Here is a 26,120-nt window from a genome sequence, read left to right as displayed (position 1 = left end):
TTTCATAAATAACCAACTGGCATTATTCTGTTTATTGTAAAATCCTGGGTTGCTTGTTAATTGTGAAAGAAATAAATGGCACTTCAGGAACAAATTTAGAGTAATTTCAAACATAATTGTAAATGTGTTTTTAATGCTGGTTAATGTTGACTAGCTAAATTGTTAGGGTGCAGGCGTCTGAATGTTATTAGATTATACTAGATACATGTGCAAAAAGAGGAAATAACCGGAACATAATTCAATCTTATATTTTATTTGGTCAGGTTGTCATGTAAATCAAGTAAAATCGTGGAATCATTTATTGACCACCCCTCAGACGCAGGACAAGATGGAGGGTGGACTCCTTCTGGATGTTGTAGTCAGAGAGGGTGCGGCCATCTTCCAGCTGCTTGCCAGCAAAGATCAGCCTCTGCTGATCCGGGGGAATGCCTTCCTTGTCCTGGATCTTAGCCTTGACATTTTCAATGGTGTCACTGGGCTCAACCTCCAGGGTGATGGTTTTGCCAGTGAGGGTCTTCACGAAGATCTGCATACCACCCCTCAGACGCAGGACAAGATGGAGGGTGGACTCCTTCTGGATGTTGTAGTCAGAGAGGGTGCGGCCATCTTCCAGCTGCTTGCCAGCAAAGATCAGCCTCTGCTGATCTGGGGGAATGCCTTCCTTGTCCTGGATCTTGGCTTTCACGTTCTCAATGGTGTCACTGGGCTCAACCTCGAGGGTGATGGTCTTGCCAGTAAGGGTCTTCACGAAGATCTGCATACCTCCCCTCAGACGCAGGACAAGATGGAGGGTGGACTCCTTCTGGATGTTGTAGTCGGAGAGGGTGCGACCATCTTCCAGCTGCTTGCCAGCAAAGATCAGCCTCTGCTGATCTGGGGGAATGCCTTCCTTGTCCTGGATCTTAGCCTTGACATTCTCAATGGTGTCACTGGGCTCAACCTCGAGGGTGATGGTCTTGCCAGTGAGGGTCTTCACGAAGATCTGCATGTTTGCACCTGAGAAAATATAAGGATACAATTTAAGGTCTTTTAATGTAACAGGAATCACAGGGGGGAAAAACACTGTATGTTTGACAGGACAACCACAAAGGTGTCACATATATTTGACCTGTCTGAAATGAAACATTGCCTCAATCGTTTTAAATAAATCTTACAGCTACAGTTTATTATATGTCCCTTTACATGATTTCTGACAGAGATGTAGAATAATTGTTGAACCATATTAAACATTTAACACGTTTTACATATACAACCTGCTATTCTAAGCAGTGACAGTTAGCTTAGAGCTACTGTCTGACATGAACATACTGGTAGGAAGCCGGGGATTCGAGCACCAGCGCCATTTTAAAATAAGCTATTGTTGTTTGCTTTCGTTTGTTCAGCTAACGTTACCCGCTAATGGAGGACACAGCTAGAAATGTGCCATTGTCACCTGCGACTACTCCTACGTGTCTCTCGCCTGCTGAATTACACGAAACATCAAACATTGATCACGTAGGTCACGTTCACTGTTAGTTTGAGATTGTATTTAGGTTTTCGAAGCGGTTAGCTGCCACACAGACCACAGATAAGATCAGAGGAGGCTGTGAAGTGGTACAACAACACATAAACAAAGATGTCACTGCTACTGAGAAATAAGTATGAATATATAATATGAAGCTTTTCAATGACAGATGTTGCACTTACAGTCACGATCAGTGTCTCCAGCCGCTCTCCCTTCACAACAGTCCCTCTGAATGCAGTTGCCAGGGGGGACAGGAGCATTTATACAGGAGACACGTCATCGACCTGTGTTCATCCGCGACTCAAAATAGTGCCGTTTCCCCCCCCCCCTCCTTTTTAAGGTAAAATTATTATGAAATTTGAAATATTACAGCAGCATGAGTCAAAATAGGCACCGGTAAGTAATAATGAGTAACATGTAATACTTAAGTCTAAGGACAATAATAATACTTAAGCTTTAGGAAATGTACAAAAAATGTATTTAGAAAAAAATATGATTGGAATTTGAAACTAATATATACAGTGTGAAAACAAGGGCAATATGTGTGGTGTGAGACTATACAGTGAATGGATTGTACATGAACCATTGCATTGCACAGACAGAAGGAATATTGCACAGTTAAGAGAGTTAAACCAGTGGTAACGTGCAGTCCATAATGGGTGTGTGTAGTTCTACTGGGAGCAGAGCTGGTTGTACAGTCTCACTGCTGCAGGAAGGAACGCCCTGCGATAGATAGGGTGGATCAGTCTGAAGGAGCTGCCCAGTGCTGTGATGGTGTCCTGCAGGAGGTGCGAGGCTGTCTTCTCCATCAGAGAAGACAGCCTCGCCGTCATTCTCCTCTGTCCCAACACCTCCACTGGGTCAAGGGGTCATCCTACCACTCTATGCAGTCTCTTTATAATGCTTTGTTGACAAACAGTGCCATCTTGTATTCTCATACTCTACTCTGTCACACAAGTTGTTTTAATTGTGGCCCATTTTGTCAAATTATACACAGGAAACTAGACAAACCAGAATTTAATGTTAGTCAAAACGACTTGATTTGTCCCCAGAGGACAATTCTAAGGCACATAGAGCATTTCAAAACACAAGTAAAAGCAAAAAAGAAAAGCAACGATGACATCAGTGCAGTGTCCAGACAATTAATCAGAGCAGTATACTAAAATTATAGAGTAAGAGAAGTGTACATGAATGTAAAAGGATGGTGAATGGCTGTGAAATCTGATTGTAAGAACGTAGATAAATACTGAATGATTAAAGTAATCGGAGTACATTGAGGTAAGAATATCAGTGTAGTTTGCCAAATAGTTGACTAATATTTATTAATTAATTGATATTTTCCCAATTAGGTTAATTACATACATGAAAGGAAAATATGGAGTGTTTAATTATGTTTCTAATCCAATACACACACCTAAGTGCTCACAGTAATGACTGTCTACAACCGCATGACTAACCTGCAGTCATGTTAGCATCATGAGTCACATGTGAATGAGTCATGTGGAGATCTTAAGAAATGTGACTGCCATCAAATGAAGTGTACATCAAGTGATTCTTCTTCTTCTAATTGTATCAACCAGGAAGTCCATAGAAATAATCCACAGCGCCATATTCAGTCAGACATGATAAGTAAAAACAACAAATCAAGCAATTCATCTGTTTGTTTAACACAACACTGGTTAGACTACAACTGCTTAATAACTTTGTTTAAAAAAATTGTTTGGGAAAAACTGGCTGAACAAGTCAAGTGGCTAATATTCATTTTGGGTTTTTAGAGTAGAGCCACTCTGAAAAGTACATGAAACATGTTATTTTCATAATTTAATAAGAAGGTTGCTACATGAATACTTCGTCTTATTTATTCCTCATCTTCGTGCACAAACTAACAGCAGATTGTAGAGTCGGCTGTTCTATGGGACAATGAGATAAATGCCATTGGCAGGATAAACAGATGACACCAGATTATCCACATAACAGTGTTGAGCCAGTTTATCTTTGGATTAGATGGTAAATACCACAGCACAATCCTGGTGTGCTCAATAATCCACACTACATTCCTACGGTCTCGTCCTTCACCTTTCATGTGGCTTCACATCAGTGGGGTTAAAAGGAACAAGGGCATTTCATTTTATTAAGAGGTAGTAATCTATTACAAGTAAAAGTACTGCCATTAAAAATCTAAGAAAAACTAAGTTTTGCTGCACAAATATTTTTTTTCTGTATTCTAATCTTTTAATTTAATGTAAAACATGGGATCATTTTACCTTTAAGGGCCAAAAAACAGTTCTTGAAATTGATCTATTTTAGAGATTTGAAGAAAAAATACTTGGTGGAGTTTTTAATTCAGACAGCCGTCACATAACAGGAACACTTTTTTGTTAAGGATCACAAGCCAGAGAGGGTGGGAACTACATGTTTAATATTTGTATGTGTATTTTTACTGAATATTTGAGGTTATCATAGGTTTGTATGCAATCTATGAAGAAACTATAATTGTCAAATAAATGTAGTGGAGAAAAAGTATATTTCACTCTGAAGTACAGTGGTAGACAGGGGCAAAGTTATATAAAACAGAAATACCAAGTAATTAAGTAAATTTAGTTATTTACTTCTCACCACTCATTGAAATGTATGGATGTATTTTATATATATATATATATATATATATATATATATACATGTGTTTTTTTATGCTTTGAATTAACTACCTAGCCTCTGCTTGGCAGGACATCATGTTCCTTTCTGGCTGCCACCAGGACATTAGAACCACTGCAGTACAGTGCTTGTACAGAAATGTGATATGAACATGGTGGACTCTTTTTAGTGATACACAATGTTCACCCTCAGGATAAAGAGGCAGGTTAATAGCATTTTCTGTTTCCTTATACTGAAAACTATGATCATCTACTGTTGGTCAACACTAGATGGCGCCACACCCTGATGTATCAGAATGTCCTGAACCATCCTGACTGTTCTGCAGACTCAGGAGCTGAACAACCCTGTGCTCCACTGTGCCCACTAACAGCAGCACTGCTTGCTGAACAGGCTTGTGGAAGACCTCTGGGGGTCTCAACAGCTAAATAAATGATGCAACATTGTAATGTACATTATGGGTCAAGAAGAATCCTGCTTACTTCTATGAATTGTATTCATTTTTTATATTTTAAAGGGTACACATATGAACAATTTACCCTTATCTGCTGCCTTAGGACAGCATTTAATTATTTGGACCATTGTGTACCTAAAGCAGCTTGATATGAAAACTCCCAACTACACTATTTACTTTCATTTAAAATTCTACTGTTACTTTCTACATTTGTTTTTTGATGTCCTCAATATTTCCATTACATTGTTTGAAAAGAATGTTATTAGATTTAAAACTGCTTTAAAATAGTATCAGATACCATATATAACTATTTCTAATGAGGAATGAAAAACTAAGTGGCTGACTCCCAAACCTTAACATACTATATGCAATTAATAGTTTATTCAAGTTTCATCTGTCAAGCTTAATGTATTTAAAATTCAACACTTATCAGCTTAATACAGTGTACTATACCATTATTAGTTCCTTGATATTATGTATATGTCACTATAGTAAAATTTAAACTGTGGATATGCATCAAGAAAGATCAACACCAAGAAGTTAAGTTCAACCCTTTATTATTGTTGTGCATCCAACTTTTGGTCATGTAAAGGTTAAAATCTTTAATATGTGGAACAGCATGTGTGCATGTCATACATGAACATTAACTTCAGAATGGTAAATAACATGGAATTATGCAGCAGTTTACTGCCCACCCCTCAGACGGAGGACAAGATGGAGGGTGGACTCCTTCTGGATGTTGTAGTCGGAGAGGGTGCGGCCATCTTCCAGCTGCTTGCCAGCAAAGATCAGCCTCTGCTGATCTGGGGGAATGCCTTCCTTGTCCTGGATCTTAGCCTTGACATTCTCAATGGTGTCACTGGGCTCAACCTCCAGGGTGATGGTCTTGCCAGTCAGGGTCTTCACGAAGATCTGCATACCACCCCTCAGACGCAGGACAAGATGGAGGGTGGACTCCTTCTGGATGTTGTAGTCGGAGAGGGTGCGGCCATCTTCCAGCTGCTTGCCAGCAAAGATCAGCCTCTGCTGATCTGGGGGAATGCCTTCCTTGTCCTGGATCTTAGCCTTGACATTCTCAATGGTGTCACTGGGCTCGACCTCGAGGGTGATGGTCTTGCCAGTCAGGGTCTTCACGAAGATCTGCATACCTCCCCTCAGACGCAGGACAAGATGGAGGGTGGACTCTTTCTGGATGTTGTAGTCGGAGAGGGTGCGGCCATCTTCCAGCTGCTTGCCAGCAAAGATCAGCCTCTGCTGATCTGGGGGAATGCCTTCCTTGTCCTGGATCTTAGCCTTGACATTCTCAATGGTGTCACTGGGCTCAACCTCCAGGGTGATGGTCTTGCCAGTGAGGGTCTTGACGAAGATCTGCATACCTCCCCTCAGACGCAGGACAAGATGGAGGGTGGACTCCTTCTGGATGTTGTAGTCAGAGAGGGTGCGGCCATCTTCCAGCTGCTTGCCAGCAAAGATCAGCCTCTGCTGATCTGGGGGAATGCCTTCCTTGTCTTGGATCTTAGCCTTGACATTTTCAATGGTGTCACTGGGCTCAACCTCGAGGGTGATGGTCTTGCCAGTGAGGGTCTTCACGAAGATCTGCATACCTCCCCTCAGACGCAGGACAAGATGGAGGGTGGACTCTTTCTGGATGTTGTAGTCGGAGAGGGTGCGGCCATCTTCCAGCTGCTTGCCAGCAAAGATCAGCCTCTGCTGATCTGGGGGAATGCCTTCCTTGTCCTGGATCTTAGCCTTGACATTCTCAATGGTGTCACTGGGCTCGACCTCGAGGGTGATGGTCTTGCCGGTCAGGGTCTTCACGAAGATCTGCATACCTCCCCTCAGACGCAGGACAAGATGGAGGGTGGACTCTTTCTGGATGTTGTAGTCGGAGAGGGTGCGGCCATCTTCCAGCTGCTTGCCAGCAAAGATCAGCCTCTGCTGATCTGGGGGAATGCCTTCCTTGTCCTGGATCTTAGCCTTGACATTCTCAATGGTGTCACTGGGCTCGACCTCAAGGGTGATGGTCTTGCCAGTCAGGGTCTTCACGAAGATCTGCATACCTCCCCTCAGACGCAGGACAAGATGGAGGGTGGACTCTTTCTGGATGTTGTAGTCGGAGAGGGTGCGGCCATCTTCCAGCTGCTTGCCAGCAAAGATCAGCCTCTGCTGATCTGGGGGAATGCCTTCCTTGTCCTGGATCTTAGCCTTGACATTCTCAATGGTGTCACTGGGCTCAACCTCAAGGGTGATGGTCTTGCCAGTGAGGGTCTTCACAAAGATCTGCATGGTTTAACCTATGTAGAGTGGAGGGGGGGTGGGGGTCCGGGTTAGAAAATGATCTAAACATCTTATTTAACATTAGACGTGTGGACATAAACTAAAAAGAAACAGTTGTCACTTCGATTTACTGCAGCTCCTGTCTCTTAACAAAAGGCAGCAATAACTTTCTCTGTAATGTTGGACAGGGTCATATTTAAGTTCAAATATTAGCTGTGTCACCAATAGTAATAAAAATGTTTATTTGTAAACTCGGTTTATAGCTCCCGACCATCGGCAGCTAAGCAGCCATTTCGGCCCGAGCGCCATTTTGAGATCTTATTGACGCTCCTTTTGTTCAGCTGACGTTACCCGCTAATGGACGATACTGGAAGTGGTGAGTCACTGCTGTAGCTAGCTTTAGCTGTTCACTGCGGTGGCGTAGCTTTGACGAAATCGACGATAATCGTACAAACGGTGATATTCTTCAACACCATGATAACGTAATGAAACTAAACGACCGGATTTTAATGTGGATTCAACGTTTTGAAACCGATACCACCGTTGACGATTGACTAAGCGAAGCTGGAAGACAACAACACACAAACTAAGACGCTGCTGTTGTTGTGTGAATATAACAACACTTCAATGAGAACAAATAGAAAAAGTCTACTTACGTTAAAGTAACGTAGATTGAATTCTCGGGAGTAGGACCGCTGTGTGTCGGCTTCCGCTGAAAATGAAGTTCTGCTGCAGTCCTCTCCAAGGCTGAATATATACCGGAGGCTGCGTACGTCACCCTCTGATATCCATCCGCGTTCAAAAATAGTCCCCACTGCTCCGGAGCATGTTATTTGAACACGCACGTTTGATTTGAACGATTTGATTCATTCATAATTATACACAGAGCTCTACACGGGGACGTCTGCTTAGAATACAATGTTTCATTGCACTATTTTGATATATCCACCGCGGCGGAATAACACCTCGCCACACTGCGGCTCCAGAATTTGCTAGAAGCGCAGCAACAGGGACTTTGCCCGAGCATGTGATTGGATGGCACGATTGTTTGTCTGACCTGTGATTGGTTGCTGTGTGACAGTACGTAATGTCTGCTAATGCTCATGACTGTAGGATTCTTATAGGAACACAGGCCCATTCAAAAGTCACCCAAATCCACACAAAACCCTTGTATAACACCGGGTCAGGACAGTGTGGCTTGTGTATTACACACACATGGAGTTTGTCCAACCTTTTTTTTTTAAATCCCCATAAAACAAACAAACAAAAAAAGAAGCCATTGTTTTATTAAGATCTCATCAGGTCTGAAATTGCACTTGTTTATCTGCCTGGCACTAAACAGGGACATGTGCAGGCAGGAACCCTGTCGATCTGCTTGAAACGTGCCTGACAACAGATGGAAACGTGTTTGGTAAACGTGATACCAGCTGTTGTGACGGCAGACTAAAGTATCTGGGCCAAAGAGGAAGATCACTCTGCTAACTAGCCTCCTCTGCCCACTTTACTTCACGTCCTCGCAATCCACATGCACACCAGCTTTCTCATTGCACAGACCATCTAAATATAGAATACGTTTGTGATCTACAGCCGACCTAAACACCACAGCAAACTATCTATTTCAATAAGGGGAATTATCCGATGCTGATTATCTGGCTGTGGCAGCTTTAGTCTCATGACAATGAACTGCATGGGTTGTGAACTTAAGAGTGAAACAGGATACTTGACACCCTGAGAGACCACAGTTTGTAGGTTTTACTGTTGTACTGTTCTTTATAGAGGCCTACCCATGTACCTATATAGTATCACTAAATCCATTTGAATAGTTCATGTGTAACTTTAAAGTTATCTCGACTGACAATATGCACACATGGTCATATGATAGAGAGGTTACTGCTCTGTAAAAATGTCTTCAGCCTGCTCATCATAAAACTCTGTTTCCTTATAGGACGTGATCCGATTATTTCAACCCTTCTGGTTTAACTTGAATAATGACTCTGACAGTGCAGATTAGGATTTAATGGTAGCTGCAGATTTATTTTCAACCTTTCTGAAAAGTAGGTGGGAGCGAAAGGTGAGCTATTAATTTTTTTTATTGTTGATGTTACTGGAAAATGCTTCAAGGGTCCAACTGTGCCTAGCGTGGCGTCAATGCCCTGGGTGTGACTGGAGAATTCTCACGTGTTAAACACTGACTTAAGAATGTACTGATTATAGATTTTACCTTTACAGTCAGTCAGACAAGGATTTTCATTTGATGTTATGGGTTTTTTTGTTAATGAGAAAATGACCCAACTAATTAAACACATCTTAGCATCTGATATGTGGGTCAGTGGTCTCTAAATTGTGGAAACCAACATGGCACAAATGTAGTCCAGTAAGATAATGGCAGCTGCTTTACCTGCCTTACTTCATTCCTGGCAGTTTCAAGTACTGAGCACTGTTTTTTCCATGTCAATCTTCCACCTCTATTAAAGACATATGTGGCACTGTAAGCTAAATTAAACCAAGAGCAGCAGCTCACATGCTGAAGTTCTGAGTTCCTATTTTGGGGTCACAGATATGATACAGCCAGGAGAGTAATAATTTATGTATTTGGGTCACAACATTCTCTTTCTCCCCCTCCAGCACGCTGTCATATGATACTCAACTCGTGACGAACCGCCCCAGGGCCTCTCAGCGGCTGGGTGTGTGGCTGAACTGGTTCAAGCTCTGACGAATGTGCTTGTGCAAAACCTGCTGTAGTCTGCCCTACCCCCTTTACTTGGAAACATTATGTGCTGCCTCAAAGTCTTTCCGGGGAAAACTATTTTTCAAGAAATAGCCTCAGCCGAGAACCGTGGTACCGACCCTGTTAGCACACAAATTGAAAGTTATCTTGGCTCGGAACGGCAAACTTAAGGCTTTCTCTGCATAAAGGTACCTACTTTGAATTGACATATTTAGTGACTCCATCAGCAGCAGTGATAGGGGTCAAAGCTGTTTGAGGGCAGAAGGCTTTCATGCAAATGTGACTGTTATCAGTGATGGACTTTGATTAGGGTCACTGTGTTTTCCTCTGCAGTGTGGTTGTTATGGTCGGAACGCCCAGTTCCACGTCAGCAGGTTGCACAACAAACACGTCACACTAGTTTCTCCAGAACTTCAAGGAGGAGCTGGGTAAATACATTCCTGTTGACAGAAAGTAACTGAAGTAAGTCAGACCATCGCATAATACAACGATACAAAGATATGTATTCAAAATGATGGTTTGTTCTTTTCTTTATACCCACAGAATGGATCTTGTAAAACATACAGGTGGCTGCCACTGTGGAGCTGTTAGATTTGAAGTCTGGAGTTCTCCAGACCTCCATGTTTTCCATTGCAAGTATGTTTAGTAAACTTAAATATATTGTTTCATAATTATATAAAATAGATCAAAACTGTTTTAAATCTAAAATCACAGGTAGTCTTCTGCCACAATGGTCATTCTGGCCCAGAAGAGACATTTTAAGTAAAGATAGCAAAGATATTTCAAACAATGTGTTGCTGCTTGTAAAATCTTATAAACTGACATATGTTTCTTTTCCAGTTGTAGCATTTGCACAAAGAAACAAAACCATCATTTCATTGTTCCAAAAAATAGATTCACACTCTTACAGGTAGAAAACAATGCTTTTCATTACAACTTTAAAATGACACAAACATTTTAAGTGAATAATGTTATTTTTCTTATTTCTTTCCAGGGGTTGGATAGTCTGACCACATACACATTTAACACCCATGTTGCTCAACACACCTTCTGTAAAACCTGCGGAGTTCAAAGTTTCTACACACCACGCTCCAACCCAGATGGATATGGTACGACCCTGACACGAGACGTTGTCACGTGGTGTAAACTCATTTCAACATCCTCCTGTCGTGTTTACTCCAAGCTGACCTGTCTGCTCTCTAATGCCCCACTTCCATGGCATATACTTATATAAAGGGAAATGTATACAATGGGACTTGAGGAATCTAACAGTGACCTCGGGAAAAGCCTTAAAACCTAATACTTTGCACTAACTGAAATCTAAGCTGGTAAATCTGTTCAGCAAATTATTGCTGAAATGTGCTGGAGACTGTGGACTGCATTGTTTATATGCAAACAAATTAACAGCCCTTTGTTGCTATTGTTTTTTCTCTCCCCAGGCATTGCTCCACACTGTCTGGATCCAGGTACAGTTCAAAGTGTCACAGTGGAGAAGTTTTGTGGGGAGAAGTGGGAGGAAAGCATGCAAGCTCACAAGAGCATCAGGGACATGTCTAGACCTGCACCGAACACAGTGGAAAGAAAATCACAAGATAAGACATAAGAATCACATCTTGTTTTAATCAGTAGTACATCAGAGATACTGTACAGTAATTTGGAAACTGTTTCCAACCTTAGTGTTTTTCTACAGTGTAATGACTGAAAACAATAAAGACATTTCTATAGCAAAAAGGGAATTCAACATTTCTTCTTTCTTCTTTTCTGGATGTCTTGTGAAAGACAGCATTCAGGCTACTTTAGCCAATACACTCTCAATACATTTTTATTCACTGTGAGCACAACAGCTCATTAGATGTGTAAACAGCTCGACACCTAACAGTGTAACAATCAGTGCATCCGGATGGAACAAACTTTTAATAGATCTTCAGGTTCTTTGGTCCTTGTGGGATCACCCGGAACGTGTTTATGAACATGTAGCGCGAGAAGGTGATGTACAGATGCCGAAACCACAGGAGTTGAGAGCGATGACAGAGCATTGCAGCCTGACAAGAGAAAGAGAGATTATAACTTTCTGTTTTAGATGATGGTGACATTTTAATCATGCACTGAACACTGGAAACAGTTTTTCACTATGACCCTCATCACTGCCAAGGTTGGATATCTCTCTCTCTCTTTGTTTTGATTGATTCTTTTGCTTTAGATAAAATGTACTGTATTCATTCTTGAAACTTTGACTTTGGCTCTTGCTTTTGCTATTTGGCAAAATTCACTGTTTCTTATTTGTGTTGTCTTGGTGTCTTGGATTGCTTTGATTGGTTTCATAAAGTTTAAATTTGTATTTGTCATATAGAAGTTATCACAGGATCAACAGTACAATGAAAAGTGTTGGATGAGAAGGACAGGTCAGGTCAGCAGTACAATGAGGGTAATCATTAAATTTAAATAAAATAAAGTAAAAAGGGCTTAATGTGAAAAGGTCAAATACTGTAATACTATATATTTTGGAGGATGAAAGGGTAAAACCAAAGTGTATACTTTGCAGGAATATGTTTGTAGACGTTAGGCAGGCAGCACTGTTTATTCTCTGTACTCAGCAATATTGTAAATGAGGTCTCTACCTCAATGTATTTCAGAGTAATAACAGTTGAATGAATGAACAAATGAATGAATAACAAAGCAGATGGTGACACATTTAAAATTCAGTGTATATGTATTAATATCTTTATGTACTATTTGCTTAATGATATAATTTCAATCCTCTTCTCATTTTAGTGGTCTCTTTTCACTAACTTCATCTCCACTCCTGCTTTTTCAGCACAAATACTGCATGTGTTTTAAATCCGTGTGCCCTCTAAGACTCTACAGTGACAGGTCTGACAAACTGTCTTACTTTGGCTTTGCTGTAGCCTCGTGAGCCTATAATGCAGCAGAGACATGAGGACAGCAGCCAGCTGAGGGGGAGCTCCAGGAAGGAGATATACTTCCTGAGGAGGCCGACGGTCACCAGGGAGAGCAAACAGCAGTCTGGGAGAACACACAGAGACCCAGTTAGCTACTAATGTTGTTAAACATTCAGTGAAGCAGCAGACAGTTAATCAGGACATTCTCAGTGTAGCAAACTCAAGCTGCCCTTTGTGTTGTAGGTTGTAAGAACCACTGTATGGGAGATAAGTGCTTGTATGAAATGTCAGTAGAAAAATATCTCATTCAACTATTAACAAGCACAGACTGTAAATATGGTACTGGTATCTTTAACTGTAACATTTGTCATGCAGCAGGAGTTTGTGGAGCACAAGAAGCTTAAAGCTGTTGGTAATGAGCAGGGAGTCTCGCTGCACTGCCAGGTGAGGAGGCTTATTACAGTCACGTTGAGCCTAATTCTCTCCGCCTCCACCACAGGCCACAGCGAGACAAGCCCAGCAGGTTAGATGCAAATGTCTGGTAATGTATAACCTGTGTGCGTGTTTTCAAGATTGCTCACTGCAGGGACAGAGTTCAAGGAAGAACAAAGTCTTTCTGTCCTAAATAAAGTGTGTGTTTGCAGTTGCTAGGATGATGATGATGTTCAACAGCCTGGTGGGACAGTTCTCATGTATGATTTACTACATGGGATGCTTGTTTCTTATCAGGCTGTCTGCAAGCTCAGTGGAACTGAATGCTTTCCTAACAAGAAATGTAGTCTTCCTGTTGTAAGATGTACCCACCTCACTGTCCCACTTTTCCTTTCACATTCTATTAAAAAAATTCCCCACGTGGGTCATCAGGAGAAAAGGCAACTGAAAGTCAAAATCATGACCAATTGGATTGACAATATATTCAGTTTGTAGGCACACAGCTGTAAAAGAAACATTTGTTATACAACTGTTTTTTGCTATTATCCAACTGGCCTTTTGCTACCACCAGCAGACCACACAGTTTAAAAGACACAAGAGTCACGCAACATTTTTGATCAGAAGAGGGCGCTGTACATTAACAAAATGCTCAGTCTCTTCACAGTACTTTCCAGGATGTGAAATATGCAGACTAGGAGGTGCTTCTTCTTCCTGTCTTGTCTAGCTGTGAGGCAGATTTGTGTATTTGATTTGAGGTGCTCCTTAAAGCTGAATTATTAATACTATTATGAGCACATGTACTCATTATCATTGCACTTCATAAATGTCATAGAAACAATAAAAGAGTGACCAGTGAATCGAATCTGTGACACTGTGCTCACCGATTTTGAAAATATAAACCTCTTGAAAGTCGTCTTTTTGTCAAACATACCGTTGGGTACTTGTCCAGTGGAAGCAAGGTGGCTGTGGAAGGAAAGAAAAAAAAAAAAAATTTCAGTGTAGCAACAACATGATGTTTTCACCCCCCTCATGTTTGTTGGTTTGTATGAGTGTAAGCAAGACTACGAAAAAAACTTCTGAACGCATTTCCATGAAACTTGGTGGAAGGATGTGGTATGGGTTAGGGAGGAGCAATTTTGCATTTTGGTGCAGATCTGGATCAGGTGATGGATCCAGGACTTAAAAAAAAAAAAAATCTAACATTGCTGATGGAATTTTCAACTCCTTCACAAACAAAAACGATCAGGCATATAGGGAACTGATAAATATATGAGTGTGTGGAATGTGCTGCAGCCTGATGACATTTAAGGGGGACAAAAACTAAAACTAACAGAAAAGAGATGTAGAGCATAAGTACAAATCCCTATGCATTTCATCCTAATGGGAATAATGTTATGTGATTTGAAGAGCAGACATATTTTGAACAGATGGGCTCAGTGAGGGGAAATCTGTGCAATATGGGGACAGCAATGTATACTTCACAGAGCAAAACACTTTTTTTTTTTAAATAGTCTGATGCAACTTGCTTGGTTGGCCTCACCAAACCAGAGCTGCCCTTCCACCTCACCACTTCAGGGACAGGATTTACTGCTGCTCTCTGGGAGCAGAGCCAGGACTGTTTGGATGACCTCTCAGCTATGTAAGAGACCAATTCTGAAAAACATGGTGTGTGTTTGTGTGTGTGTATGTGTGTGTGTTTGTCTGTGCATGTGAGTTTGTGGTGAAAGATTTGGAGAGATGGATGTTGATGTGAGTCTAAATGTTCTTCGTTTTCCTGGAGATCTTTTTACGATTATGGAGTAGGCTGGTTACTGTGTGCATGTGTGTGAGCCACATCATGACCCTGAAGATGGCCTTTTTAAGTTAGATGTATATGATTTTCAGATGGCAAAGCCTTAAAGTTCAGTCTGTACCTCGCAGCTTTATGGATGGCTACGTGATTGGCATGGCCACTCACTCCTCTTCCATCGAAGGTCAGCACCTGAAACAACAAAGTATCTCATTGTAAGGGGTGAAGAGCCAGAGTCGGGATATCTAAGAATTAATTTAAATAAACCAAGGCTACAACAGAGGGAAAGATGTTGGTAGGGTTAGTTGAAGGGTTTCTGTGTCTGACTGTGGAGCTGCTTGGCAGCTGACAACTGATATTTAAAAAGCCTTTTTCTGTGTGCATGCTTGCACACTGGAGGAAGCAAGTAAAAAAAAGAATCAGGTCAAAGGGAAAGAAAAAGTGTTCGACTGAAGACTTGGCATGTGCTATGCTTAGGCGTATTCTGCCATGACTATGTCTTTGCAATCAAGAAAAACTTTAAAGTCCCAGCCACATGATCTTATGGGTATACTTGTAAACTCAGAATCTGTTAGATTGGGCTGGGTTGCAGAGCAAAAGTGAGATAGTGGCGTAATGTTTGACTACTGAAACATTCTGGTTAAAACAGGGGAAAAGTAACAACTTTTCACATCTTGTTGTATGTTAACACCACTGCTTTAACATACAGAGCGGATTTTGATGTGAGACTGACATGATTCTCTTATTGTCTGGAAGCACTTTAACTGTTGAGCTTGAGAGAAAGGGAGGAGGCAGGATGTGTTTGTTGCTGTCTTTGATGACAAAAAGAGATCAGCAGACGGAGGAACTCAGCTGTAATTCTCAATCATCAACCCAACCCAAGAACTTGTTTTCAGTCTTCTTCTTTCTTCTTTTACAATTGCTGCTGTACTCGTACTCTGTACTTGTTGAGATAGACTGGATGAAAATCCCTCCCTTCTAAATTTGCCACATTCCCAGTAGCTAATAGCACAGATCTGCTCTGGGGCTGATAAGAATCTCAGAAACGAAATCCAAACTTTCCCTGCAGTAGAGACCATTTTCCCTTTTTTTTTTAAGGAGACGCAAATGCAGTCTGCGCTGGACAAAAAGAGATGAGGCTGACAGGATTATTGCACAGACCACAGTGGAACACAGATAATGAACTAGGAAGCTGCAGGGCCAAAACATGTGGTAAAAACAAAGTATATGATCCTTTTACAGAATGGCAAGAAACTGTGTTAACATCAAACATGAAATGAGTATCATACCATGTTGAAGGAGTGGGCACTAATGTGCTTCACAATTACAGAGGAGACCAAAGAGATGCTCCATTCAGCTTTGGGGTTGTCTGGAAGTTTTCTGGAGAGCAAAGAAAGAGATTGGTTATAAACTAAGTTAATATGAATATTGTGTTTTAATGAAGCTGCTTTCAGACATGCACTGAACTCTGGATATTCTCCTGAAATTACCCAGAGGGGCTGAATGTGAAAATGCAAATGTCAGTGTCGATGTGCTGTTAACAAAAACATGTGATTTGCGTAGCACTTGGACAATCTCCTGCTGCATTCCTCATATATGAAGTCCGGAGAATGCCCGGACCCACTTCCGGGTATTTTCCAGAGTTCATGTCTGAGACAACTTGAGGCACAACTAGAACTCCACTGTAACTAAGAGTCCGAAGCAGTCTATGCAACCTAAGCTCAGTGAATGTTTCTGAGGTTGAACTGTCTCATTCCTGTGTAAAGCACAGGATTTGTGCACAGAGCAGATTTAACACAGGCGTTTGAAAATAGGCTGCTGTAGAATGCAAACACAAGGGAGTGCAGGGAAGTCTGGGGGTTAAGGGTCCGAAGACCATCATAGTATCTTGCTCAACTGAAAGTCCAGGCATGAGACAACATGGAGTACATAATTAAACAAACATTACTCTCAGCCTATGTAACATACACAGACTCCATTATAGGCAGATATATTTTCTTTTCTCAGTTTAGAAAATTGTAATATGGCTTTTTATGACTGTTCCTCTTGAGCTCCAAAGAAACCAGTCCAAAAAGAAAATAGCTTAAAAACACACTTGAACACAACAGTCCACACAAAAAGGGTTGCATTTTAAGTAGATAAATTCTTTGCACTTTGTTGAAGAAACACATGACTGCATAAGAGTGGAGGTGCTGGTTTGACAGGGTAAGGAGCCGAATCACTGACTTGACGTGTTACATTGTGCACTTGGGGAGGCTCATCGGGGGTGACAGTGCATGTATGTATTTGAAAGTAGGTTTGGTGTGGGGGAGTGCGGTGTGTGTGTCAACAGTTGTTCCCCTCCCCTTCGTGGCAAACAATGAGTGAGGACGGTTCAGGACGGTTGAGCCGGTGCAGGGAAGTGATGGATTAGGCCACAAATCTATTGGCTGCATGCGATGTGAGTGTCAGGGCTATGGGAGTGGGAGGTGGGGTGAAGGGCTTGGCTATGTCCGGGGAATTATGAGCGGAGAGTCTGAGGTTCATAGATTGTTTCAAGAGTGAGTTGATGAGTGTGTTGCTGTGACATTTTGCTAACAGTGACTAATATATTGTCAAGGCGGAGAGGGCATGATTTCTTTAAATTGGCCCTGTCAATTGTCTTATCTGAAGAGATGCCTCAATTAATTAAATATAACCTCAATGTCCTCATGTATGTGAGCTAAAAAAAAATGATGGAAACATGTAATCGTTTGTGCCAATCTCGAATTAATCTGTTTCGTTGTATCTCATGTTCTAACACAAGGTCTCTTCTGCTCTGCTGCATTTATTTATTTATTATATATTATTATGTCTTACAGCCTGACAACCGTAGCTAAGCACAAGTTGGCAAGGAGGGGGAAAAAGAAAAATGAACAAAAGATATCAGACACCTGACCTTTCACAAGCAGGATGCAGGCCGAGTGTCAACTTCGCCATGGCAACAGTACAAATGTCCTAAAGTAACCTCCCTGGCTCCCTGTTCTAGCTTTGCATATGGATGTCTAATTGCTTGCAGGCATCTATATGCAGCTGTTGAACTTTGGCCCAGTAAGGGGATTCTGTGTGTGTGTGTATGAGGGAGAGAGAGAGAGAGAGCTTGTTTAGTCTGGTCACATGGACCACAGGCCTGTGAAAGTGCCAGACTTCTGTCCACACAGTCAGATTATATGTCCTGCTGGAAATGGTTGAGATGCCACTAAATGCCTCCAGTACACCCACAATATCCAAGTGTAATAAGGTAGTTACAACTATAGTTACAACAGCAACAGATGTTTTTCTTCCTGTGATGATTTACAAACTTTTGCTAATATTCCGTCACGTTAAGGAAATAAGCTTTCAGGAAAATAAAAGGAAATAATGTTGTTAGTTTTCTTTTAAAAGAAGACAGAACAAAATTTCTGTAATGTGATAAAGTACGTTTTCTGCTGCCTGCAGAATTCAATAACTGGGAATTGAACAGTTTTACTGTGCAGAGGCCAGTGTGTGGTGGTGACAAATGTATCTGGGATAAAAGCACAGCCTGAGGTCAGTGACAGGGCTGGAACATCTCTCCATAATTTACTGCGCCCCGCCATGTGCTTATAAATCAGCCCAGGCTATTTTGACCATCGATCAATGTATATTTAAAGTGTGTGTGTGTGTGTGTGAGTAGTAAATTCTACTTTCCCTTTTCAGAAAATCGTGCTGAGCTTTAGTTTGACAATCATACAGAGAATTACACTAATCAAAAACTAAAGATTCCAGATTGGGATTAATTTCTGACATGAGATTTTTACATTAATATTATATTACAGGTTGTTATCAGGGACAGAGAAACATTTTCAGAATTACAGAGACAAGTGGTGGGTGAGAGGCCTCAGTTCAGTCTGATGGATAATGTAATAAAGAAGTGGAATGGCTGGATCTTCGCAGCTATAATGGAGCCCAGGGAGCAGACAGAGGTCAAGCCAGTGCGAATGGAGAGGCAGCAGAGCGTGCTCAGATCCAGCTTGATCACAAAGGCCCCAACATGCACTGGAGCCCCAGATACTGTCAACACAGCTGTCCTATTCAGTGTGCATTAAAGCGAAAAGCCTATTTTACAACAGAATCCACGTGTTTTTACTGTCATCTTAGAGAACCGGTCTGCAGTTATGAGTGGGAAAGTTTCACCCAGATCTGTCGTCAGGAAACATAACCCACACTGCGTCCCTGACTCCTGTAATCCAACAAATTGGACAGTATAACTATAAGTATTACTGAGCAAACAGCTATCATTACAATTGTCTTTGCTGCTCCCTTCATCTCTGTCTGAAATTATCGTTTGTATTAATACTTAAAACACTTTTTAGACACTGTCTTTTCTCATGAATGTTATGAATATTGTTATTTTGTTGATGTGCTTTGTTAAACGCAACATCTGTTGCACTTCTGTCCGTCCTGGGAGAGAGATACCTCACACACATTTCTCTGAGGTTTCTACGTTTTTTCAGGTAGTTTTTCCTGACCTCGTGGAGGGGACAGAGGATGTTGCTGGATTTGAAGTGGCGTTATAAGACAAATTAAGACAAGGCTGACTTTCCAATGCAGAGCACATGTCCTGGTTAGTGTTTGGCAGAAAAGACAAAGGCAAATGTTTTGCCCAAGCAGAACTAAAGAGTTGCATCAAGTTAAGACATTCAATTCCAGTTCTTGAGCCACAGTCCTTATTTAAATAGACATGTTGCCTGTTTCACACTTGACTTTGTTTCAAACACTTTTGATTTGTCTGGCTGAAGCACTATTTTTCTACACTTTATTGTGTTGTGTTTATAATGAACTGGTGTTTTTTGCATTGCACCCCCCCCCCCCCCCCTTCCCTCTTTGTGCATAATAAAATGACGAGTGAGAAAAAACAGGGTTATATGTGGCCAGAGAAGGTTAAGAGCAAAAAGCCAGAGCCTCGCTAACCATGTAAAGACACACAAAGAGGGAAGCTGTTTGGAATGACCTACATTAGCAGCGCTCAGAGGGCTGCCAAAATGTATCCACAGTCCTTGGCAGTTGGATCCAGCAGACATGGACAGGAGGAGGAGGGGAGAGAGGGAGGCAGGGAGAGGGAGGCAGAAAGAGAGAGAGAGCTTGGTTGTGAGTGAGCAGGGCTGGGGATCTCAAAGTGCTGATTAGGTGTGTGTTTTGGGCAAACAACAGAATACACAGAAAGGGAAAGTGGGCAACACTCCAGTTCAACAGAAGTGCAGACAGCACTGAGATCAAAGTTCAGCTTTATTCTGTGTGCACAAGATGATAAAACTGTGAAGTCACAGACACACACACATGCATACACACATGTGCACACACGTTTGTACCTTTATCTTAGTGAGGAGACTCATTTACATAATACATTCCACTTACCCTAACCTTATCCATCTAAACTAAATGCCTAATTCTAGCCCTGATCCTAAAACCAAGTCTTAACCCTCAAACAGCCCTTTGAAAAGAGAGGACCGGGTCAAAATGTCCTCACTTTCTAAAAATGTCCTCACCCTGTAGGGTCTATGCTTAAAATGGTCCTGACAAAGATACAAGCACAGGGACACACACAACAATGTTGGTTGAGGCAGACGACCTTGGCAGGCTGCCAGCTTATTACTGTGAGTTCCAGGTTAGTGCCAGAGTTCATCCAGCTCTCCTGACTAGCCAACATGCACACTCTCACATGTACACTGCTCTGAGGTTCTTAGAAACTCCAAACATTTTCAAGGGAAGCTGCAGGGTTGATCCATTCCACGGGGGAAACAAATTCCTGCTTTTTCAACATGACCTTCAACAACTATTTTCTCTGTAACTTGACCTTGCTAATATCCAGAGCTGTGGGGACTGAAAGCCTTACAGCTGCATCAACAACAAAACAAGATGTAGAAAAAAAAAATAAGAGGGACAACAATAAAGTTTGTCTCTGAGTTGTGTTTGCCACTTTGAACATAAAATAACAAATGTTGTGAATAAGTCTGTTTATAGCCACATTGAGAAAACTTAATCTATTTCTATATATAGTTCATGGCATTTCAAAAATAAATATTTTATTCAGTTAAGTGATACATTTTCATTTGATGTGAATAATTTTCTTTATGGTTCTTTTTGATTTATGGTTCCTGGACAACTGAGAGGAATAAGCTACCATCCAAAAGACGTTTCTAAGAATATTTCTTTAAACCGTATTTGTTGGAGAACAACTTCCCCCCCAACTGATCATTTCGTACACTGAGACGAAATTATGTTTAAAGGTTTTCCAAGACAAAAAACAAAAATCCACTGAAACTTTCATATGTTACCTGCAAATCAACATGCAACCTGAGCTACCTGGTGAAAAAGAGAATATATCTTTATAAATGAGTGTAATATGTTTTCTGTTCCATAATTTTAATATGTCCACTCAGAGCTTCGCACAAACAGATGGACAGATTAGCACACAGAATAAATACACAATAATTATTATTGTGTCATTTTAACTGAAGAAGATTCTTTGATTCCTGAGAGGATTGTGACAGTATTGATGCTTCTACTCTCGTATTCGGTCACTGAGTCACAGAACCAGATGAGGAGACTCTGTGACTATAATAATAATAAAAACTAGACCCTCTGATGTCTTTTAGTATAAACATTATTGACCTCTGTTAAATATTTCCCATGGTTACAAACGACCATTTCAGACTGACAGACCTCATTACACATTAACTTCTTATCTTGTCTCACTTTCCCACTCTAGCAGTAGAAACAGTCTGATATCAATTAACTGTATTTGCATTGCATGGTCAATATATGTAGTTTATTCATCGGCAGACAAGATATATATTCACTCTGTAGAAAAAGACTTTAAGAGGTTACCAGGACAACCAATATGGGGCTTAGTGAAGCCAGATCACAAAAAGATAGCATGTACTGTACTTGAACTTGCATTGTTTTGCCTCTGTTGTAGTAGCATGAGTATGAATTGTGGTCATCTCTGACTGATAAGCTCCAACAGGCAGAAATGCTGAGACCTGAGTCCTGAACTTAAGACAGAGAAGGTACATTTTGCTATGCGACTATTTTTTATAGCGACTAATTAGTCTGTTTCAAACAATACTGATTGTTGAAAATGGACAGCACAATCATGTTCAACACACAAATCTTTGCATTCAACATCACACATCGTAGGCAACACAAATTCAGTGTTGTCAACATTACAAAGGCACACAAGGGAAATATTGTCGTGTATGTTGTGTGTTTGGCGCAGAAGGCAGCTCACTTATGGTTGACTATGGTGACTCTGGAGGCCGGTATTCCCAACACGGCACAGCTGTTGAGAAGTTCTTGTTTACGTTGTTCTCCTTGATTGTAGTAGTTTCCTGTGTAATATTTGGAGACAAAATGAAATGAAAACTTGAAGTATGAATTCTGTCTCTGTGACACAGATTGAAAATCATGTGTCACAAGTTTGTGCTATTGTCACTGATCCAAGGCTGTTTATGTTCATGCTGTTGTGTCTATCTAAATTATTCTATTTTAAATAAAATGACACTGGCAATAATACTACTGCCTCTACTCAAGAGGACTGTATGGGGTCATTTGGGTGTACAACATTTGGAAAGACTGTGCAGCCAGTAAAGGGAAGTAGATGTTGGAATGGCTTACTGTTTGCAATAAGGGAGCGTCCTACATATCCTACTTTAAAAAGTAAAGTAAAATAATGGCTCAAGGCAAACAAGAGCTGTGATCACTTTTAATTAGGTTTGAGTGTCATGTGTTTTGTCCTTTTAATGATTTGTGTATTAGTGTAATAGTGTCTGTAGTTGTTGTACTGTATCATTCTGACGGTGATATATACTGGGATTCTTTAACTCTTTAAATTAGAATATTAGAATATTTACATTTTGAATTTATACTTATCAACCTCAATGTGCTCTGTTTCATAAATGAAAATGGTTTTCAGCTTTGGCTGCTTTCAGTAATTGACAGCAGCAATTGTGCATTTAAACTCAACCACTTTAAGGCAAGGAGGCCCTAAGAGATAAAACCAGTGCACAGTAGTCTCTAGCACCTCACATGCCAATATGATGTATCAGTCAGACACAGTAATCCCAAAACCAGAGACTGATCATGTACATACACTGTAACTACACGTGTATGTGATGTAATGTGATGTACTGCCTCCTTTAAATCAGCTTTTGTTATTCTCTGTTAACTCACATGGCTCAAACACGTAACTAAGACTAGCTAACACTAGTTAGCATCAGACCACAGGTAACAATTCGTCCTCTAACTTAACATCGACTTGCTAGCGTGTGACTTATTGTGTAACCACTGCTGTGTTGTCACCGTACCTTCAGATAAACACAGCAAATGAACGCTGGCATTCAACTCCACGAGTCGTATAATCGTTGGCGCGAAGAACATACATTCATCATCCGGATGCGCAGTGACAACCAGAGCTCTGATGTCAGACCAGTCAGTTTCTCTGCTCCATAAATGTTTCAACGACTTCGTCAAAGCTCGCCGCTGACGATGGTAAATGAGTTTTATCCATATTAGAAAGACTAAAACTATGAAGACACAAAGGTAAATACTCATTATTTTGACCATTACCGTAAACAATCCGTGTGAAAACAAAAATCGGACATGTAAATAGTTCCACGTGTAAAACAGGTATGCAGTAGTCTGCCTCTTCTTCCTCTCTGGGGGTACATGCAAGTCTGTCTGCTGTATCTAAGGCGACCTCCTCTTTAAAGCACTAACTAACTAACTCCAGCAAAGCAACATCTTTCCCCTTTTAGCCAAACAATAATCTATTTTCTCCCAAGGAATCACTGTCGCGTGTTCCGTTCATTTGGGTTTAAAACAAAAACATGAGGGAATCCAAGAACTAAAAAATATTGAAAAATTATTTCCTCGCGCATCTTAACAAAGAATACGTATAAAAGATGAGATCAAGTGAAGTTGTTAAGGGGAAAAGTCTATTTATTAAAGGTGAAAACCACAAACACCACCAACGTTATCGCGTATGAGGGAAACATTTAGCTGTCACACCGGTCTGTCCTTACAGGCAGATAAAAATCAACAGAAAACATTTAGTTTTATTCATCAAAATACTGACGCCAGAGTCATTCAACTTAATCAATGCACATATTATAATTTTATTCATGTCTAAACTTTTTTTGAAGCGCATGAGTATCCGGTGAATTCAACCGAGTAGGGACAATTTATTTTATCCTGTCAGGACATAGACCGACAAATGCGGCGCAGCCTTCAGTCCGCTCAGTCGTCCACAGTCCCCGACCCGCGGATTTACAATCAACTATTCCCACATATTTCTGCCCGGGGATTCCCACCTCTGCCATCCGTATATATTCTAAATATGAGGTGAGTGCAAATCGCTCATGAGAACCATAGCAACATGTCTCATTATCATGCTTTTAAGCGCCCCGGTCTACGCTGAAAATCTGCCTTGCAAGATGGCGACGTGGTTGGGAATTCAAAGGTGAATTACAGGCTAAGTTAGCTTGCTAGCGACAACAACAACAACATCTCTAACGTCACGCTTCAACGCTGGAGTGGTAAAGTAGCATACTCTTTACTCTGCGTTCGTCGTGGCGCATGTATTTGGTGCATTTCCGGGGGAGCTCTCGGTCGTGGACCCATCCCCCCCAAAGATAGGATACAAATCCAATTGCGTTTGTGTGATGCTGTGGTGGTAAAAGACAACAATAACAACGCACAGCGGCGGCATTTCTCACGGCTGGGGTGTACACGGCGCCCAGATTCTCACCCTGACTGCCGGATGTGTATTAACATCACCGGAGGGACCACTGTGGATGGGTTCTAAATATAACTTTACCAACAGCTTCACCGGGAAACGACAAAAGCAATGTGCACGTCTGTGCTCTGAAAATGCCTTAAACCATCCCGGTAAACATTAGTCAAACATGTTCTAATGGCAATGACAGAGAAGTGGAAGAAAACACCCAGGAGTTCATGTATCTCCATTTCTTTCAGCTACGTTCATGATCTATGGTAACAGGGATGAGAGAGTGGTACAGCTTAAACCAGCCTTTGAATGTATCCAACTAATTATTCCTATCATGGATTTCTATTTAAGTAACTATAAAAGCAGAAGCAGGATGATGTGGATAATGGGGACACTATCAATGGCTGCAGCAGCTGATTCAGATGATAAACATTTTAATATCACCCTGAATTCTCAGAACAAAAAAAGGATGCAGAGACCTAGTGCCTTGCTGAACATGCGGAATGCTGTGACATACACTTCATCCCACCAGCTCTCCTTTTTTCCTTGAATTGGGAGCATGATGAGTGTTTTTAATACTTGGAGGAAAGTTGTTGACTATTTGCAGCAGAGCAGGACCTCACAAGAAAGATGACATAATCCCTCCTCGCACCATGTGCAACATTTCTTGTTTCCTGTTTCAATTATTGTTACCGTACTTGTAAAAATAGGAAGTCAGTCTCCTGGAATAAACTGATCAAATTGTGGAAAGGTGGAACAGTAAAAGTACGACCTAAATCCTAGTTAAGAATTGGAGCATTATAAAAAAAATCTCTCTGAGTCCTTCTTTTGATGTTTGTGAACATTTTCCATCAATTTATTTGTTCCCAGTGAGTTTGGCTCCAAGTCAAAACATGTTGCTGAAGATGAGTCTCTTATATCCTTAAGATGCAGATTCATGACCTGTTATGTGGAGAGGACATGACACCATTTGTCACTGCTTGTATTTTGTCCAAAGTTCTATCCCTGTTAATGAGAACTGGTAAATATAAAACCAACTCTTTATTTAGATGACTAGCATTAGCGACCATAGCTTGACATTATTGAGACACTGTTGATATTTTTAGTATTTATGAAATCGTGAAAGTGGATTTAATTCTGGGACCCGCTAAATGCTGTGGCCTGTGGATTGAAAAAAATTAAAATAACAGCTTCCCCCCCTTGTTATGGTGGCAGTGGTTGTAGCTTTTCCAACCCTGAATTTAGCATTATAATGTCTAGGCATGGTGGCCATGCTGTAAATCTCGCAGACCTAGATAAAATGATAGAAGCAGCAGAGCACAAAGTCACATGATGAATCCCTCTGAAGAATGAAGGAAAGAAGCTGAATGTTTGTTGCTCGTGTTTAGCAGCATGTTTTTGTTTCCTAAAATATCAAATCAAAAAGAAAATCTGTGTTTGTTCTTTTGCAAAGCACTGTGATATTTTTTTATTAGCAGACATTCATCAGAAGTCACCGTGCCCTTGCTCTGGCCAGGTCTCTGTTCTTTGTACATTGCTTCACTGAGCCAATCCATGTTAAGCAGCTAAAATAAACTTGCTAATTTTATCCAACTAACATATATGTTTAAATTCAAGT

The 26,120-nt window shown here is 41.0% G+C and overlaps 4 protein-coding genes across 14 annotated transcripts in view; 2 read left to right on the top strand and 2 right to left on the bottom strand.

Annotated features, from left to right (window-relative positions):
* Window positions 1-237: 237 nt before the first annotated feature.
* On the bottom strand, window positions 238-7,682 carry ubb (ubiquitin B). Of its 2 annotated transcripts, XM_069539771.1 has the most exons (3): window positions 7,544-7,682; window positions 5,306-6,904; window positions 238-996 (listed from the first exon to the last, which is right to left on the bottom strand). In XM_069539771.1, exons 2-3 carry the CDS (start codon window positions 6,894-6,896, stop codon window positions 299-301), a joined length of 2,289 nt encoding a protein of 762 aa, XP_069395872.1. In that variant the 5' UTR covers window positions 6,897-6,904; window positions 7,544-7,682; the 3' UTR covers window positions 238-298. The 2 variants fall into 2 exon arrangements, with proteins under 2 accessions (XP_069395872.1, XP_069395871.1); XM_069539770.1 differs by lacking the exons at window positions 5,306-6,904; window positions 7,544-7,682 and adding an exon at window positions 1,687-1,823.
* cenpv (centromere protein V) lies at window positions 7,202-11,346 on the top strand. Of its 3 annotated transcripts, none has more exons than XM_069539772.1 (6): window positions 7,202-7,263; window positions 9,949-10,077; window positions 10,159-10,251; window positions 10,456-10,525; window positions 10,610-10,724; window positions 11,055-11,346. In XM_069539772.1, the coding sequence occupies exons 3-6, from the start codon at window positions 10,160-10,162 to the stop codon at window positions 11,216-11,218; spliced, it is 441 nt and encodes a 146-aa protein (XP_069395873.1). In that variant the 5' UTR covers window positions 7,202-7,263; window positions 9,949-10,077; window position 10,159; the 3' UTR covers window positions 11,219-11,346. The 3 variants fall into 3 exon arrangements, with proteins under 3 accessions (XP_069395873.1, XP_019941237.1, XP_069395874.1); XM_020085678.2 differs by lacking the exon at window positions 7,202-7,263 and adding an exon at window positions 9,663-9,803; XM_069539773.1 differs by lacking the exon at window positions 7,202-7,263 and having other exon boundaries at window positions 9,947-10,077; window positions 10,157-10,251.
* On the bottom strand, window positions 11,216-23,690 carry pigl (phosphatidylinositol glycan anchor biosynthesis, class L). Of its 2 annotated transcripts, XM_069539769.1 has the most exons (8): window positions 23,344-23,690; window positions 23,082-23,256; window positions 22,007-22,106; window positions 16,026-16,116; window positions 14,861-14,928; window positions 13,879-13,910; window positions 12,506-12,639; window positions 11,216-11,657 (listed from the first exon to the last, which is right to left on the bottom strand). In XM_069539769.1, the coding sequence occupies exons 2-8, from the start codon at window positions 23,152-23,154 to the stop codon at window positions 11,529-11,531; spliced, it is 627 nt and encodes a 208-aa protein (XP_069395870.1). In that variant the 5' UTR covers window positions 23,155-23,256; window positions 23,344-23,690; the 3' UTR covers window positions 11,216-11,528. The 2 variants fall into 2 exon arrangements, with proteins under 2 accessions (XP_069395870.1, XP_019941236.1); XM_020085677.2 differs by having other exon boundaries at window positions 23,082-23,441.
* Window positions 23,691-23,979: 289 nt separating this feature from the next.
* The window catches only part of ncor1 (nuclear receptor corepressor 1), a 53,576-nt gene continuing 51,435 nt past the window's right edge, over window positions 23,980-26,120 (top strand). For all 7 annotated transcript variants that reach the window (XM_069539766.1, XM_069539765.1, XM_069539767.1 and 4 more), the window contains exon 1: window positions 23,980-24,117. The gene's annotated coding sequence lies outside the window, so the exon portion shown is untranslated. The remainder of the gene's footprint in view (window positions 24,118-26,120) is intronic.

Source organism: Paralichthys olivaceus, chromosome 15 (assembly GCF_024713975.1).
Source record: "Paralichthys olivaceus isolate ysfri-2021 chromosome 15, ASM2471397v2, whole genome shotgun sequence".
NCBI lineage: Eukaryota > Metazoa > Chordata > Actinopteri > Pleuronectiformes > Paralichthyidae > Paralichthys > Paralichthys olivaceus.
This window is presented reverse-complemented; position numbering and strand designations above follow the sequence as displayed.